Source organism: Argentina anserina, chromosome 4 (assembly GCF_933775445.1).
Source record: "Argentina anserina chromosome 4, drPotAnse1.1, whole genome shotgun sequence".
NCBI classification, from domain to species: Eukaryota; Viridiplantae; Streptophyta; class Magnoliopsida; order Rosales; family Rosaceae; genus Argentina; species Argentina anserina.
In genome coordinates, this window is record NC_065875.1 from 11,461,399 (window position 1) to 11,480,048 (window position 18,650).

Sequence of the window (18,650 nt, forward strand, 5' to 3'; positions counted from 1 at the left end):
TGCAGGATGCAGCTATGAATCTTTGATTGCGTACTGTAAAACATTATTTGGGGACATTTGATGTAATTACTGTGTAAAGCATTTGGAATCATATATGGTTACTTTTCTTAAAAAGCCCCTGACAAAATACCACAGAGATAGTTTTACAGGCAACTAAAGAGCCTCATGCTACTTGAGTATGTATGTACAAGCAATGGAATACAGGCAGCCAGACTTTTCAAGCGTAACAAAATTGCCATCAAATCACAGAGCCAGTTATTAACAAAAATGTTTTATCGCAGTGTAAAAGAGGTACTTGCTCCTCTTTCTTAAGCTGCCAGTACCGGTAAACCCAGATCAATGCCACCCATATATGATGATTAGCTACTGACTTAATGCAGTTCCAAATGTGACCAACCATTATGAATTGAAATCTTAGCAAAAACAATAAATCTCAACCATAGCCCGATAAGAATATATACATGTAGAATCTGAGGGAAAAAGAAGAAGAAAAACATAACCTGTAAAAATAGTAGAATTTTGATTCTCTCTCAAAGTTTGAAGCTTGAACTCTTAAGACTGTTTTCAAGTTTCAGCTTCAAATTTATCCAACTCTGAAATATGACAACTAAATGCATGGCATTCTTGTCAGAACTCTGAAGTGTACCGGGAACAGTGAGTGAACATCCTTTTAATTTAATGCTATACTAGGTAGCAGTGGCATTCCAGCTTCGTGCTCTAGGGCTGAATTGATATAATAATGTACAACAGTATACAACACTTGTTATTATCGTCCGAGTAGTCAATGAGTTTGGGCAATGGCAACGTAGGAGATTAGCTTGTGCATATTGCCCCTGAAGTACGGCTCAACGATAACGGGAGCACTCTTGGATTGTGACAGTACTATGCTGGCAGCGCGGATCAAAGGCACTAGATAATGAGAGTGCAGAATAAAGAAGAAGAATACTTGGGGGAGAGTTCTCTTCAAAGTTATAATTCTATTACCAGTAATCACTGCAAGAGCAAACCCCGTGATTAAAGAAGTGGAACCTGTTGTTATCTCGAACAATAATTTCCCTCTCGTATATTCTTGAAACTAGTTTGGCAAAAGAGTGACAATCAGAACACATTCTCAGATTCTTCACCACGCGAATTGGCACTCCTCGCTGTGTACCTATAAGTCCAAAAGCTATGGCCATTTTCTCACTATGTCGACTGAGCAAGTACTCTTTCTCCTTTTCATCAACATCGAGCAGGACATTCTCCAAATCAGGAACGTGACCAGCATCTCTGAGTCTGCTGTTTATTTCTTGCAACATCAGCTCAATGTGGCTCTTCTCTATGTGTGTTCCAGTATCACCACCCCCGGAGATGAACTCATGGATCACTCCATTTATTTCGATGGAACTGCATCCGGGTACCTTTTGAATCCCTTTCTCTTTCAGTTGTAGCCTCACTTTTGCAACATCAGCCCATTTCCCAGCTGATGCATATATGTTTGACAGAAGCACATGACTACCAGTTCTTTGAGTGGTCAATTTTGATATCTGTTCAGCTGCATATGCTGCCATTTCAACGTTTCTGTGGGTACGACACGCAGCCAATAGAGTACTCCAAATGACATCATTAGGTTCCATTGGCATGCACTCTATCAGATTAGCAGCTTCTTCTAAAAGCCCGGCTCGGCCTAGTAGATCGACCATGCAACCATAATGAACGATATTAGGGGAAATGCCATGGACCGGCTGCATTGACATAAAAATGTTGCGCCCTTGTTCCAAAAGGCCAACATGGCTGCACACCGTTAGTACTGCTGCAAAGACTACTTCATCTGGTTTCACCCCCTGCTTAACCATGTCATTGAAAAGCTGAAGAGCCCGTTCCCCATTTCCTTCCATGGCCATTGCTCCAATGGCAGCAGTCCAAGCAGAAACATCTCTTCTTGCCATAGTATTGAACACCTTTATCGCACTTTGAGGGTCTCCACATTTAGCAAACATGTCAACTAAGGCTGTTCTGAGCCGCATATCGCATTCAATTGCATTTTTTTCTATATAAGCATGAGTCCACTTTGCAAGATCAAGAGCTCCCAGATATCCGCAGGCAGAAGCAACCTCCACCATGGTCACCCTATCTCCTTTTATTCCTTCAGTCTGCATCATCCGGAAAAGTTCAATTGCTTCCTCAAACTTGCTCTCTTGGACCAAAGCACCAATCATAGTGTTCCAAGAGACAAGATCACTCCCTGGCATCTCCTTGAACATTTCCCAGGCTGACTTCAAATCACCACATCTTATGAAACCAGATATCAACGAGTTCCTTGATACGACAGTCTTATTTGACATATTGTCGAAAATTCTGCAGGCCATTCCTTGTTGGCCGCACTTCATGTACATATCAATCATGGCATTACAAATGGTATCCCAACCTTCCAGTCCATTCCTCAAAACATAACCATGGCAACACTTTCCAGAGAGAAAATCATTTAGTTGTGCGCAAGCTGAAATCGCAGATAACATGGTGACCCTATCAGGTCTTGGTCCCCGTTGCAGCATTTCACCCAATACAGAAACTGCTTCAGTTGCCAGTCCCTGGCGCACATAATTCGACAAAACTGTATTATAAAGCACCAAGTTCTTATCCACACATTGGTCAAAAAGACTCTTTGCAGCTCTAGTATTCCCACATTTCATATACATATCAACAAGTGAATTCACCATAAGCATATTACTCTCCATTCCAGACTCCCCAATGTAATCACACACTCTCTCGCTCAGCTCAACATCCCTCAACTTTGCGCAAGCCGAAATGACACACACCATAGTCACCGAATTGGGCTCAACACCGGCCCCCACCATCTCAAAGAACAAAGAAACAGCCTCCTTCGGCATACACTTCCTCCCATAGCCACAAATCAAACTCGTCCAAGACACGGTATTTCTCTCAAGCATTTTATCAAACACTTTCCGGGCATAACCCAACTCCCCACATTCCGCATAGAAATGCACCAAAGAGTTCCCAATGTAGACATCTCTCTCCAAACCCATCTTCACAATCGACCCATGGAGCTGAACGCCTTCACTGAACCCCACAAGCTTCGAGCACGCACTCAACGCAAACGGAAAAGTGAACTTATCCGGAGAAACACCCTGAAGCACCATCTGAACGTAGAGCTCAATAGCCTCGTCGCTAAGCCCAGCACTAGAGTAAGCCCTTATTAATGAGTTGTACATGAACACCAGACCCTTTGTTTCTTGCCGTTCAAGGAACAAGTCGAAGGCTTTTCGGGCATAGTCCAAGCTTTCAGAGGTGCCCATTTCGGCGTAGGTGGTCACGAGCTTGGTGACAGTAGAGGGTCTATGACTGAGGCCGTTTTTAGTGATTTGGCAGTGAAGTTGCTTCACTTGGTTAATGGTTTTGCAGTGTTTGAGTGACCCAGTTGGGGAAGGGTCGACCTTGGCTATGGGTTTGGTTTGGTTAATGGGAGCTATGAAACTTGGGGTGGTTGAGATGACCGGAGGCTGAGGCTGGAGCGTAGCAGCCATGGTGAATGGGTCTGTCGGCCTATTTTGGGGTTGCAAGTTGCAACCCACTATAACTAACTAAATCGACACTGTATCAAGTTTCATGTCGGCTGAGGGTGAGGGATATCATAAAACAGGATCCGATCCTCGCCTGATCTTGCTTACCTTATTTGTGATTGTGACACGTGTCCAATCATGATCTATTGGCTCACAAACTCTTTAGGTTTTCACTCACTTGGCAACAGAGAAGAACAGAGACTACACTGACTAAGTAAATCTTACTCCAACAGCTACAATTCTTGAGCAACTTAATGATCATTCCTCACAAAGAATTCAGATGTTTTCCTAATTAGAATACGCATGATGTCAATCAACATGAGGAAGATGATTCCAACTTTTATGGAGGCACACAAATTTGTCTCTCTCTTGGTCGAGGAATACACAAACGTACCGCGTTTTGCAAGGCATGGAGTAGAGAGTGTCGTCGAGTTCAATTCAGCTAGGAAAAACAGTAGAACCTGGTGACTGGTTATAAGGTTGTAATAGCAATTGATGATTTAGCAAATCAAGAGATACATAGTAACCGTAAACGAACTTATCATATTCTCTGAAAATCAAACTAATTAAGAGTGCTAATATGGTCGAATCCTCCTATATATATTAAGTACCTTAATGACACAACCCTTCGAGTTGGAAAAAGATCTTCCTCAGAGAACAATCAGCAAGTTCCGGTGTCGAACCCTAGATGGGTCGAACCCTAGATGGTTCTAACCTTCGTTCCCTGTTGTTGCTGGCGTGCCAGTACCTTTAAGTTAGGTACAACTATTGCTTTGTTTGACAATGATTGCGCTTACGTACTATCTTCTTCTCAAACGATTGCTCCGCAGTTGCTGATAAACCGCTGAAGTTCGAATGACCTATACACAACCAGAGTTGCTAGGTACCTTTTACTCCACCTCAAGTAGATGGCCGATCTTACTTTAGACCGCTTGGGGAAAAGCAAAGCTTATAATGTGTCGTTGATAGCGGGACTCTCTCACTGTAGGGAATTGCTGACTAGTGCAGACTTTTGTGTTTGCTAGAAGCTAGGCTAGCGACTCGATGGACTTGACTCTAGTTGCCGAGGTTAATCGGACTTGTTTACTACATGCAGCGCGAGGCGTAGATCTGGGTAGCTCCGCTCCGATGGGAGACTTGGTTGCCGAAGCTAATCGGACTTTTACTCCGTGGGGAGATTTGACTATGCGGTTGCGCGATAGTTTGTTTGACGTTGTGTGTGTTATTATGCACATTCGACCCCTTTATATAGAGAACACAAATTGTTCTTTCTTGCGGATCAAGTCCTGAGAACCTCCTAGTTGATTTGGATTCACATTCCTTATTCAACTCAGATTCTATATAGCATTAGTCCCCTAAATCTATTCCAATACAGCAGGTAATCTTGCTCTATGATAGATTTTCCCCAAATAACTGGTCCACGAGCCTAAAGAGTAGATAATACCGGAGTATTATTTTAGGCCCAAACATTGCCCCCCAGGCCTTGAAATTGAAGACCCCGCGAAATCGAAAAGGGCTAGAAGAAAAACCCAAACGGTTATCTTTTTAAAATAATTCGAAACGCTTTACGTTCCCCCCGTTACCAACTGACGCGCGACTTTACCTCAAACCACTACAACCTTTCGAGCTGAAGTACGCGAGAAACACGTACTGTTTCAGAAACTCAAACAAGTTTCAATCGAGCAGACGCGACTCTTCCCATAACCCAATCGGTTTCAATTTCAGAAACCCCTTCAGTTTCTATATAAACCATGATCTCGAACTCTACCAGTTCATCCAATCCGATTGCTCCATCATCAGAAAACCCATAAAGCCCCCTTTTGAAATTCTTAATCTTCAGCAGCAATGGCACCGAGACCCAATCACAATGATGTCCAGGAAGGTGCAAGGCCCCTTCTCAGCTACCCAAACAACGAACCCACCAATCACATCACCATTGGAGTGATTGACGACAACACCGTGTTCTTGGGCCCTTTTCTTGCCGTAATCCCAGAACACATCAACGATGACTATCACCACCGCTCGCGAATTCCTCCACTTGCCTTTAGAAACACCCCAGCCAGCTTCAACAGATGCAAATTGCACAATCATCACTGGTCCCCCGTAGGAGCATGGCCCATTGTTTCCACAGCTATGCGAACATGGTATGAAGGTCGCCGCTTGATCGATCGAACCATCTGGGAAGCAGCAGGAATCTTGGAATGTATCGATCTTTCCTTCAACCTGACTCAAGATGGAGGTAACAGATGTGCCATCATGACCGCTGCTTATTTCTGGAATTCCGCAAGTAATACCTTCGATTTTCAATTTGGTCAAATGGGTATATCTCTGCTAGACATATATGCTATCTTAGGTCTACCAGTTGGTATCAAGCCTTATAGAGATCAGGATTATCTTGTTGTTGAATGCCCAGTCACAGCCACCCATGCGGTTGGTATTTACCAATCGTATGGTTCCTGGCTTTCCAGTTTTAATCGCAACCATACCACCAATACTGGAATTGCCTTCTGGGAATTTCGGCTATCAAAGTTTATGTTCTGCTCCAACTCCAAGAAAATGATTGGGCGCCACCTGGAACTCGCGACCCTCCTCTACAATGGCCACACTGTGGGCTTAGCACAAATAGTTCTGACAGAACTCTATCGGATGATGCGTTCACTCACTATGGAACCTCTCGATTATCACAATCTCTCGGGCCCATGTGGATTCTAGACCTCTGGATCCAGGTCTACTTTATGCAATTGTGGAATGAAAATGCAAGGGACTTTCGTCTGAATCAAGTATTGGGAGAAGCATTTGTTGGTTTGGAGCCCAATTTCACTCTTCACTATGCAGCGTGCTTCGAGTACTTCTACACCCTAGATGCCTCTGTTCTTGACTCAGAACGGCTGCTCCTAGACCGCACTCACCCTGATGCCCTCCGTGGAGGTTTTCTAATCCTCAAACGCTATGACGGGGAGAGTCCGCATCTATTTGAACATGTTATTTCAATGGCGGACTTACCCCGACACCCTTGCACTGGAGTGGAACTCTATGCTCCCCATCTCTTCGCGAGGCAACTAGGCATGGCTCAAATGGTTCCATTCCCTCCCATTGAGAGTCTGAACTTGTTTTCATCATGGCGACGCCCCATGGTTCCCGCCACTGCCGCCAATCCTGGGAATCAGTCTCAGCTGCGACCTACACCATTTCCTGTGATAGCAAGTGGAAGTATCCTTTTCTGCTTCCATGTCGACAACTCTTACCCCCAATGGTGGAAAAAGATTAATTATGGCCAGTGGGAACAACGATCGCGGGTCATCTTTCAATACATCTTCCAAGCTGGGCTCAGAAGATACTTGCAGGAATATCCTGAGGTTCCTGGTGATGAGGATTTGCTGCGGACAGTAATTCCAAATACCGCAAAAATTGTTCACTCAAGGGTAAAATCCTAACTCTCCTTAGAACTCCCATAATTCTATTCCAACTTGATTAAAAACCACTAACCGGTTCATGTTGCAGGTTTTTGAGGACACAGCTGGTGCTTCCTCCTCCCAAGGCCGTAAACGAGGGAGAATAATGCAATCTGACAACGATGAGGATGATCCTGACGCCATAGACTTCAATCCTGTAAGTCTTCATCCATATTTGATTAAAAATCTTAAAGGCTGTTGTAACCTTCGCCACTAACCAACGTCTGTGATCATCAGTTGATTCAAAGGAGAAGAATAACTGCCTCAAGCGCCTCTACTCCGCTCGCGATTGATGCAATGCCGTGTGCATCAGTTGACCAAGTCAACCCTGAGCCAGTAACGGGGAACAGCAACCCAGAGACAGCAGTTGAGGTAAGAAGAACACATTATTTGTTCCAACTGGCTATTCACTCATGAACCACTTTAACTGATTCTTATTTGATTTGTAGGTTCGCGAGAACCCAACATCACCACCTCTGTCCACCACTCAAGCTGCCGCAACCGCGACGGAAGACGTTTCTGTAAGTAGTTAAACACACTGTTGCCCCTTAAGCAACACTTTGTTGTTTGCTAGGATGTAGTTCATTTATCTTATATTGTTTGTCTGTGAATCAATGATGTACTACATTGTCTCTAACACAGGCTCGTGCTGAAGCTCAGTCACCTACCATGGGAGTCGCGACTGCTACCCTATAGGCTGTGAGCACATATAGAGAACCAATTCAAGCTACTCCCCTCAACACGGTGGCGAGCACTCGGACCTTGGAGCCACAAACATCAATCAACCCAACAGCAGTACTCTCCCACTCCTCTTCAACTCAAAGTTTGGAGAATGAGGTAGGAGATGAAGAAGGTGTGACCAGCTCTCACCGAGAAGGTGAAAATGTGGAGCATTCCCTCGCGAATGCGGACTCAGTGAACAATGATGCTACACCAAAACCCCTTTCAGGAAACAATATTCCCTCCTCCCAAACTGATGGGGTAAAACACTTAACCTCATCTTAGTTTATATATTTCTTTTCCCCTTTGTAAACACTTAACTGTCTTATTAACTGTTCTATACCATCTGCAGGTTTTAGCAATCGCGACCGCTTCCAGCTCGCGAATTATGCTAACTGTTGGAGCCTCCGGATCGACACCAGTTGTTGATCCATCAGAGAATCGTTCTAGTCCATCTATGGAAGACCTTATAGATGATATGCTAGGTCCTTCCAGCCTCTTGACACCCCTATAGTCTCAAGAACCTGTCCAGGCCCGGGCACAACTTACGAAGGTATATTCTGAGGATCTAGCTGATCTAGCGCACCTGGCTAAGGTCCAAGATGCCCTTCGCTACCTCAAACTACACTCAAATGATCCCAGCCTAGTAGCGAAGGCTGAACAGGCACTGAGCACCATTCTATGCCTCATGGCAGAATGCCAAGCTTTGAGGAACCAATCTCAGAGTCTGTCGCAACGCAATGCTGATGCTAGAAACTTCATTGCACAAAGCCCTGCCCAACTTAAGACCAAGCTTCAGCATGCCAAGACCAGCCGTTCGCAACAAATTAGTGCATTGCGGCAACAAATAGCGGAGCTTGAAGCTGAGCAAGCTAGAGAGCTTAAGGCTGTGGAGGAAGAGATAAGAAGTACTATACCCCAAGTACAGGAGCGCAAAAGGCAACTGGTAGTTGCGGAGGCTGAGGAAAGGAGGATCAACAACCTGATTTGCGATAAAACCAGTGACACTGGCAAGTTACTCCTAGATATCCGCCTTGTCGGACATAGAATGTAATTTGAACACCAAAGTATTTTAGTAGTAAGAATTACAATTTATCTCTGTCTGCTCATCCTACTTGAGTCTCTTTGACCCGACACAAACCAAGTAAAGGCCCAAGGCCAGAGCCCAGCTTAACTCACCATCGTCCAAGTTTGCAGGTAAACTCTCGAAAACAGGAGCAATCAATATCGGGAAACGCACAAATCGTTTCAGTTTGACCAATATTGCTGCAATAAATTCCGGACGCGATCTCCAAATCTGTATCTCTAATCTCAGCCCTTGAATCCCAGTTTCTTCTGCTATAAAACGAAACCCTAAGGAAAGAACACACAACACTCTCTTCTACAGCCTCCAACCATGTATGTTCCATCTCCTCCTTCGAAACCCCTTAGGTTTCTTAAGTTTCATCTCCCAGATTTGCAAACTCAATAACAAATTTTGAGTCTTAATCTACCCTCAAATGTGAGGTGGGAGTCTTATTCCACCCTCACATCCTCCCTTCTTTGTAGTTCAGCACTAGGGATCTGCCCTGCATTAAGAGTTGTTCCTAGTGAAGGATTACAAGTGAGAGAGGAAATGGCAGCCCTTCCTGCGGCCCGTTCATCATTGTTTAATCTCCGAGCATCAGGAAGCAGGCAGCCAAATTCAGGACCAGAGCCAATAGGTGCTTCATGCTCGTTATGTACCTCTTTTGATACGTGATGCAAGCTGTTGCATCTCCTATGTGCAATATCCTCAAATCTCCCTTCTTCAACGGAGTGCGGGGAGAAGTGTACAAATCAAGGCTCTGGATCCCTCATGCTACCACCAGTCTTCCAATTAGAACCTATGTTTGGCACCAAGCTGGTTCCAATTAGCCTTCAAATGGTGCAGCTTAATCTCAAGTTTCTCGTGGTGGTGGGATGAACAGGAGAAACCGCGAAGACCTGTCCACCTAGCATAGCTTGTTAAGGCTCATATGTAATAATATAGATATTGTGTAAAGTTTCTGGCCACAAAGCCATATGAATAAAACACAACTTGTTTCAAAAACACGTGTATTGTTTTATTACTGCGCAACAAAAGTTACAACAAATTCTTGACCACAGGTATTGGTCCAATGCTGTTACAAAAATGCTGGAGCATAATGAGGAAACTCATAAAGTTTCAGAAACTCGAAATGTTAGTTTCAAAAATTTTCTGGTTCGCGACCGTTAGTAACACTCGTGACCATAAGTGCTACTCGCGAGCCTCAAAATTTTCTGGGCTCGCGACCGTTAAGTACTGATTATCCATGGTATTGCCCCCCTGTTTACGAGGTTGAAAGGATGAAAACCAAGGAAACACTAAGTCCGAACACCAGCTACTTTGCTTGCACCTCTGCCGGTGGATCTTCATACTCCCAAACACTAGAAAAGTACTTCTTAAGATGGCGACTATTCGTGGGATTTCTGTGAACATTCCCATCAGTGTCGCGAAGGTAGTAAGCGCCTTTGCCTATTACTCGATCAATCATAAAAGGGCCTTTCTATTTAGCAGACCATTTACCACGACCATCAACTCGCTCACCTTAGCGCAAACAAGCTTTCCACACCAAGTCACCAACGCCAAAGCTGCGTCCTCTCGTGCGTTTGTCATATAGCCGTGCTATCTTCTGCTTTTCTGCCATAAGGCTGTCAAGAGCTTCCATCCGGCGAGAATCCAAGTCTTCATGTTCTTGATACATAGCCTGGACATAGTCTTCGCCAATCAACTGGTGCTGCTCGCGAACCCTCAGCGACTGAACATTAATCTCAATAGGAAGTACTGCATCATGTCCATACATCAAGGCATAAGGTGTAGTAGCGGTTGGAGTTCTTTGGGAAGTTCGTTAAGCCCATAATGTGTGATCCAACTCGGTATGCCAAGAGCGCGGATTTGCATCCAACATTCGTTTAAGGATAGACATAATCACGTGGTTGCTAGCTTCTGCTTGGCCATTCGATTGAGCATAATAAGGACTGGAATGCAGAAACTTGATCCCATAGCCAGCTAAGAACTTCTGAGTCCTTTCAGCCATGAAACCTGCCCCCCTGTTTGCTACCAAACACTCTGGAATGCCATACCTGGTGATAATATATTTGAAGATAAAGTCAGTGATCACCTCTGAAGATGTCGTCTTGACTGGTATAGCCTCGACCCACTTGGTGAAGAAATCTGTAGCCAATAGAATGTGTTTGTGCTGTAAGGAAGAATTTGGATGAATCTCCCCAATAAAGTCTAAAGCCCAACCGCGACCTGGCCAAGGTTTAATTATTGGTTGCAGAGGAACGTCTGGCACATGCTGGACTGGCCCATGCATTTGACATTCGATGCAACCTTGCGCAAAGCTGATGCAGTCCTTGAGCATGGTAGGCCAATAGAAACCATATCGGCGAATGAGCTATCTCATCTTTGGACCAACTTGGTGAGAACCACAATTGCCACAATGAACCTCTCGCAAGCACCTCTTAGCCTAAGCTCCATAGATGCATCGTAGGTATAAGCCGTCTTCTGCCCTGCGCAATAGTTCACCGCCTCGAAGGATGTAGTTAGTCGCAAAATATCTAACCCTCTTGTCCACCGGTGCAGAAGGATCAGTGAGGTACTGGATAATCGGTTGTCGCCAATCTACATCAATAGTGTTGATAACATCAACCAACCATTCATCGTTAACTTCTTTCCTTGCCATAAAGGAAGGTAATGTGTGTGGGGAATCGGTCAACAAGTTAGTCAGAGAAACAGTTTAAGCACAACAAACCAAGAGAAACAACCACAAAGAAAAGAACACAAGAACACAGATTTAAGGTGGTTCAGCAAATAGCTTTGCCTACATCTACCGAACAGGAACACACACTTCCACTATATTAATAATGGGTACACAAGAAAGACTAATAAAACAAGGACTCTCTTCTCTTCCTATGTTTCTCCTCTCTTCCCTCTCTCACCCTCTAACCGAGAATGGAACACACTATGCTCTTTGTCTCTGTGATGCCTAAACCTAGAGCATAACCCCTCCTTATATAGCCATAAGGACAAACATATTTCCTCACCAAATAGGAATCCTATTCCTAATAGTGGTAGGCTATAAAGCCTCCTCCTTCTACAAGTAAACCATCATCAATAAGGATTCTCTATCCTTACCGGAACATCATACTCTAAGAAACCATCTTAGGAAAAACACATGGGCTGGAAACCCAACAATGTGCGTCTCTGAACTTTCAGAATCCTCTCGCGAACGCCATCTGCCAAGTGAATGCCAGTAGCCAACTGTGCCAATTCATTGGCAGCGAAATTTCGTTCCCTAGGAATATAATCAAGCACCACGTCTGCAAATTGGTCTAACAATTCCGATGCTCGCTCCCAAAAATGGAGTAATGTAAAATTGTCGCACTTGTAGACACCCTTGAGCTAGTTAATGACGAAGAGTGAATCACCTAATACCTCCACCTTGTTTACTTCCAGATCAAGCAAAAGTTACAGGCCAATAATGATTGCCTCATATTCCGCTTGATTGCCTCAGCATTTCTTGGTGTAGAGTAGAAGGGATGCAGTAAGCTCTATGTATCCAATCCCTGCCAAGTATGATGTTGTACGGAGCGGTGCAATCTGTAACGAAGAATGTTTAGAACAGCTCAGAAGGTCCTATCTTGACTTTGAGGATCAACACTCCCAAGGTCTTAGTTAAGTTGCCAGCAAAACTCCTGACCTTAAGATTGCTACTGAGAACCTTCTCCTTTGCAATGTCAAGTGCTTCAACTGTCTTTACTGTAATAATGCTAACTGCTGCACCGCTATCGACGAGGATTTTGTTCACTCTCTTACCTTCCATCTCAGCTGATATATATAAGGGTTTAATGTGCTGAGTCATGGTAGCTGTAGGCTTTGTGAACATCATAAAGAATCTTTGGAGCTCTGTCATCGTGTGAGATTTAGAAGCTTCCTCTTTTCTCGTGTCTTTATCAACAGTTGGCACCTCTGTAGAAGACAACTCTGCATTTGTACCCACCTCCTGGGCATGTGTCTCACCTCCGAGGACAAAGTGAACACCATGTTGCAACTAGGAACAATATCTAGCCCCGGTATTCCTTCCTCGACGCTATCTTCATGACAAAGGTTAAACATGTTGCAGTCTGGGGTAGCTGTCATTTCTTCATCATAACCTTCCTCAAGCTCGTCCTCTGGATCAGAACATTCTAACCCTTGCTCATTACAACCTGGTTCTCCCATATTGTCGTCCGGAATTGACCCAGTTGGTGTTCGCGAGGGAAACTTGTTTCTGAGATACTCCGTTAGCAAAATCTCCTGATGGGCCTTTGGAGGAGTAACCACTGCCGCAGCCTCAACTACCTCTGGAACCACAAGTGTTGGTTCTTTTACTGTTGGAACCACTGGTGCTGGTTCTTTGATCTTCAGCTTCCATTCAAATTGTGGCTTAATTTTCTCTGGACCTGGTTCCTGGTGGCCTAGCTTACTTACAGACCTTTTTGGCACCCATTTAGATTGCGCAGGTTGTGCAACATTACTTTGCTGTTATTTCTGCTGAATAGAAACACCATGTACGTGATGTCTGCTTGTTGCTCTGCCGTCGGTAGACGCGTAAGACAACCTATCATGGATTGAAACTCTTCGTTTAGGAGCAGTTTCCATTGGTCGTTCGATTCGATTATGAACGCTTTCCCTGGGGTATGGCTCATTCCTGTGATTATCATTCCGACGAATGTGCACGTATGGCTTTAGACTAAGTTTTTCAATTGTCTCTCGCAACAGCCAAGGTGGTTGTTCTAGCTGGTCGCGAGAGAGTTCTCCTTTATTATACGCATCTAACATTCGCTTGGCCCATCCCCATCTTTCCTGTACGTTCCTCTTCTAAGTTTTTGTAGCTTCCATAGCTCTTCCATGCTCCTGAACGTACCAAACATCCGGTTTTAATGACCTCGGTGCAGGCGGTATGCATGGCCGTTGTAGCGCCTCGCGCGAAGCTTGAGTTTCCGGCATATTCGCCCCAACTCACTGCCCTCCAAGAACGTTCGCGACCCCACCAAGAATTACACCATTGACACTGTAGGGAAGGGATCAATATCTACCCAAGCTGCAGCTCTTTCAGTGTCTACCCCAAGCATGCCTTTGTTAATCCAGGTCTGCAATTAATCCTTGTGCTTAACACAATTAGCTGTGTGGTGATTGAACAAGTTGTGGAACTTGCAGTACTTCTTCCTTTCTATCTGCGCTGCGGTAGGCATTGCAGTATCATGCTTCACTCTTCCACTCGCGAACAATTCATCCAGAATTTCCGGAGCCTTGTGAGCGTTGTAGGTATACGAGTCGTACTTGGGCTTGGTGAATGCTGCTGTAGAAATCTTGACAGGGTCCCTGGACATCTTCAAAGCCTTAGACTTCAATGCTTGTCTTCCAGCTATCTCTACGGCAGCCACTTCATCATCTACCTCTTCGACCCACTGCTCTTCGTATGGATACAGTGTGTAGAAAAGATCTATATGCGAGTAGATAGTGGAAACCCTCTTAGTTCCGGAAGGAACTGCATAGCGTGGTTTCAAAGTTCCAGGGTGATAGGAAACAGGCGGACATTTTGGAACTGTGGCATTGTCCTCCATCTCCCTGAGGAACACTTGGTAGGAGTCTACCTTGTTCATTAAATCTGCCATGCTATAAAAGTAGGCATCATGATGTTTGACCCGCTGACGGGTCTCCAAACCCTTTATAGCAATGTGAATGGCATCCTATTCCGTGAGCGGTGTTCTGCACTTTGCTTGCTGAACCTTGAACCTCTTCAGGAACTCCACTGCCGACTCCATTGGCTGTTGATACATGGAAGTCAAAGATGACAAATCCACTTCAGGCTCAACACTTCCAAAAGTCGTTTTAAACATTGTTTCGAGCATGGACCAATCTGTAATGAACCTTGGTGCTAACTTGGAGAACCAAGATAGCGCCGGTCCTAACAGAGATGAACCGAAAGCCCTCATCTTGAAGACTGGATCAGATGCATATGGCCCGCAATCGCTGTGGAAACGCGAGATATGCTCAACTGCATTCTCGGAACACTCTCCTGAGAAAGTCTAGAACTTGATTGGTCGATAACCCGAGGGCCAAGGGTATGCTGTCACCCATTCCGGGAATGGACTTGTATAAGATATGTTCGCGGCAGCATGACCATGAATGGTCCTCACACTCTCCTGGATCATCTTCTGAACCTGCTCCTTGGTAAGGATCTGACCCTCTTCTACTTCTTGCTCAGGCTCTTCTCGATGCTCCTCTCGTCGCTCGCGACGGAACTGGTGTTGACGCTTTTGTCTTCTGTCTGGTTGAAAAAGTGCCAATGCCCTTTGTAATGCCTCAACCTCGGGTGTGTTCGACCGTCTTGAACTTCCAAACGTGAACTTTCCCTTTTTAGCCTTCGTCTTCTTCTTCCTTGCGAGTTTGACAAGCTCAACCTCTGACTTGTCAGCCTCATTACCTCTGGCCTCATCCTCTTCACCACCGTCGTCGTTACCGGCACTATCTTTCTTGTTGGACCTAGCCTTTTTTGTGGTATTAGGCTTGTCATGGTTTTGTTTCTCGTAAAGCCCGGCGACAGTCCGTTGGATTCCCAACGCTTCTTCAATTTGCTTGAATCGTTCATCCTGGCCTGCAAACTCTAAGCGAGCATTGTTTGCGTGCTCGTTAGCACCCAAAACCAGCTTCTTCAATCTGTCGTTGGTCTCAACCTGACGCTGACCCTGTGTCGACTGTAGTTGCGACACATTATCCAACGTTCTCTCAACCGCAGTCATTCGATCGCCGAATTACTCCTCCAACGACTTGACTACCTTCGTCAACTCCTTGAAAGCTAGTTGCACGTCTTTCGGTGTCGCCATCACTCCAAATGCAGTAATGCCTCAACCGTCGATAAACCTCTACAAGTCGCTGTGTTGTGAGGAACACATTGTGAGTGCTCTGGTTTCGAGCAAGGGGGATATCCTCGCGAGTAAGGATTCTGGCTTGCTATCTTGACACGGTCCCACTGGGCATGCCAAATGTTCGAGCTGGAAAAAAGCTCCTCAGAGAACAATCAGTAAGCCTCGGTGTCGAACCCTAGATGGTTCTAACCTTCGTTCTCTGTTGTTTCTGGCGTGCCAGTACCTTTAAGTTTGGTACAACTCTTGCTTTGTTTGACAATGATTGCGCTTACGTACTGTCTTCTTCTCAAACGATTGCTCCGCAGTTGCTGATAAACCGCTGAAGTTCGAATGACCTATACACAACCGAAGTTATTAGGTACCTTTCACTCCACCTCAAGTAGATGGCCGATCTTACTTAAGACCACTTGGAGAAAAGCAGAGCTTATAATGTGTCATTAATAGCGAGACTCTCTCGCTGTAGGGAATTGCTGACTATTGCAGACTTTTGTGTTTGCTAGAAGCTAGGCTAGTGACTCGATGGACTTGACTCTAGTTGCCGAGGTTAATCGGACTTGTTTGCTACATGCACCGCGAGGCGTATATCTAGGTAGCTCCGCTCCGATGGGAGACTTGGTTGCCGAAGCTAATCGGACTTTTACTCTGTGGAAATATTTGACTATGCGGTTGCGCGATAGTTTGTTTGACGTTGTGTGTGTTATTCTGCACATTCGACTCCTTTATATAGAGAACACAAATTGTTCTTTCTTGCGGATCAAGTCTTGAGAACCTCCTAGTTAATTTAGATTCACCTTCCTTATTCAACTCAAATTCTATACAGCATTAGTCCCCTAAATCTATTCCAATACGGCATGTAATCTTACTCTATGATAGATTTTCCCCAATAACCGGTCCACGAGTCTAAAAGTAGATAATACCGGAGTATTATTTTAGGTCCAAACACCCCATTAGCAACAAACTCCGGGTCCCCCCCCCCGGGACATTAGCTTAATTTACAAGTCTCACCTCTTTTGAGTTACATGACCTCATTAAGCAATTGATCAACATTTGTTTTCCTCTTTATCTCTCGTCTTCCTTTTTTAAGAAACCAAAAAAATTAAACCAAAACAGTTGCACTCAATATAATTCCGGCCATATGCCCATGCCATAAACATCAGGACGAACAAGAACATATATAATCAAGCAGAACAAAGGTATAATAGAATAAGTACGAGTTGTGGGGCGGGTGAAGCAATTAAGCAAATGCATTATTCAATTACATTATATTCTTGTCCTTGTTCTTGTTCATTTTATATACATATAGATATCTGTGATATTATACATGCATATAGTACGTTGGTTATATACATATATAGATTTCTATGATACATATTAGTTGGTGCCCCCAAGAAGACGCTTAAGTTTCTGAATCTGAACGGTATCAAGTAAAGTAGTCTTGGCTATAATTTCAGTTGGTAAGTTGTTTCGAAACAGAGCCGTCTCCAGGGTTTGCACTACTGAAGCTGGCATATGCAAGAGCTGGAGTACGACCCACATTCACCAGGAAATGAAACAAACCTTGAGGAATGACCATAGTGTCACCCTTGTTCAGAGTCTTTGCATAAGGCTTGTCATTAGAGGCAATGAACCCGGCAAGAACTGTTCCTTCGAAAAGGATGACAAGCTCTGTAGCGTCAGGGTGTGAGTGAATCGGGACAACTCCACCCACAGCAAAATCTGCACGAATCAGTGAGACGCCAAGGCCATTGAGACCGGGAAAGTTGACAGCAAATGCAGCAGAGAGTCCGATTTTGTTGATACTTGAGATATTACCAGCAACTCTTAGGCCAGAAAACACGAAATCATCCGCCGTAACCTTTGTGGGATCTTTGCAAGCGTACCCTGCAGGGCTTTGAGGAGCTGCATAATCTGCAACACAGAAGTCTTGCATAGCAGCATAGGAACTGGAGAGTATGAGAGAAAATACGAAGAAGACACAGGATATCATCTTCAAATATAATGATAAACATAACAATTATGCTGTGTAACTTTGTAGACACATAAAATGTAATGAAGTAAATCATCTTTATTAAATGATTAAATCAACCAAGAGCCTGATAAAATTGCACACGTAGCCCAAAAGTCAACAAAATTGGTGCAGATCCAAATAAAACTCGTGTCATCACATAAACAGATTATCGTAATCAAAACTACGTGATTCCGACTTATATCGAAAATTGAATGTTATTGACGATTCGAAATGGTAATCGAACATTTGATTAAATTAATAAATTTCTTAACGGTTATAATTAAGTCAATTATTTTCTGTTTAATTTAGTTATGAGAATAACTAATTTTAAATTAATCAGAAAATACATATTGATATAATTATACAATTAAAGAAATTTATTATTTTTAGTGTCATTAAAATATTCTATAAAATATAAACCTTGACACTATTAATACCCCCTTCAACATGAAGAGAATGGACTTGAGAAGAAGAGAGAAAATCACATGAGTAAGATCATTCTCGACAAATCCTGAAGTCTCCCAAGTCCACGAAGAATCATCAAGCTTCCGAATCGATCGTTCTTCACCAAATCCAAACTCAAGTCCACGAAGAATCATCAAGCTATCAAATCGATCGTTCTTCATCAAATCCAAATCCAAATCAAACTCAAATTCTCAAGATCAAGTGCACGTCACCCTTGAGCCAAGTTACATACGGAGATAGAATCAGAGGTGTTCACAAAGATTGTAACCCCGCGCTTGATTATAAATAAATCACATTTTATTTGTACACGTGTCTGCACTCTTGTTTGTTTTCAAATTCCCGTTCTACAAACTTATATATGTATTCCTTCTTTGGTCGAGTTAGGTGTCTTGGTCGATCACCAGATACATACACCTAATACTGACTTTAATAGTAAAGGTTGGCCGCCTGTAGGGCCTAAACTATTACTAAACGGTCTTCCTTATCTTA

General features: G+C 44.0%; 1 protein-coding gene and 1 pseudogene across 1 annotated transcript; both read right to left on the reverse strand.

Moving 5' to 3' along the window:
* Positions 1-160: 160 nt before the first annotated feature.
* On the reverse strand, positions 161-3,566 carry LOC126790747 (pentatricopeptide repeat-containing protein At3g22690). The gene has a single exon (XM_050517091.1). The coding sequence runs from the start codon at positions 3,522-3,524 to the stop codon at positions 981-983; it is 2,544 nt and encodes an 847-aa protein (XP_050373048.1). The 5' UTR covers positions 3,525-3,566; the 3' UTR covers positions 161-980.
* Positions 3,567-17,059: 13,493 nt separating this feature from the next.
* Positions 17,060-17,680, reverse strand: LOC126791690 (auxin-binding protein ABP19a-like; annotated as a pseudogene).
* Between the last annotated feature and the right edge of the window lie 970 nt (positions 17,681-18,650).

Excerpts from the sequence above, each read along its gene's own strand:
- LOC126790747 (XM_050517091.1), bottom strand. The coding sequence starts at position 3,524 with ATGGCTGCTACGCTCCAGCCTCAGCCTCCGGTCATCTCAACCACCCCA.